Here is a 205-nt window from a genome sequence, read left to right as displayed (position 1 = left end):
GGGACTTTGGAGGGGATTTGGACAGTGTTTTGGAGGGGGATCAGGGGCGTTTGGCCCCACCTGTGACCAGGTCGAAGCAGGTGGTGTGGAATTTGCCCATATAAAACTCTAATCCTATTATGGCGAAGATGAGGATCGCGAAGAAGAGCAGGAGCCCGATCTGCAGCAGCGGGATCATCGCCTTCATGATGGACTTCAGCACGAC

At 54.1% G+C, this 205-nt stretch overlaps 1 protein-coding gene across 1 annotated transcript in view; it reads right to left on the bottom strand.

Moving 5' to 3' along the window:
* Window positions 1-60: 60 nt before the first annotated feature.
* CACNA1A (calcium voltage-gated channel subunit alpha1 A) overlaps window positions 61-205 on the bottom strand; it is a gene marked incomplete at its 3' end in the record, with an annotated part of 5,640 nt that continues 5,495 nt past the window's right edge. The window contains exon 3 of the mRNA XM_017729517.1: window positions 61-193. Coding sequence (XP_017585006.1) covers window positions 61-193 — 133 coding nt within the window. The remainder of the gene's footprint in view (window positions 194-205) is intronic.

Source organism: Corvus brachyrhynchos, unplaced genomic scaffold, assembly GCF_000691975.1.
Source record: "Corvus brachyrhynchos isolate BGI_N302 unplaced genomic scaffold, ASM69197v1 scaffold721, whole genome shotgun sequence".
Classification (NCBI taxonomy): Eukaryota; Metazoa; Chordata; class Aves; order Passeriformes; family Corvidae; genus Corvus; species Corvus brachyrhynchos.
This window is presented reverse-complemented; position numbering and strand designations above follow the sequence as displayed.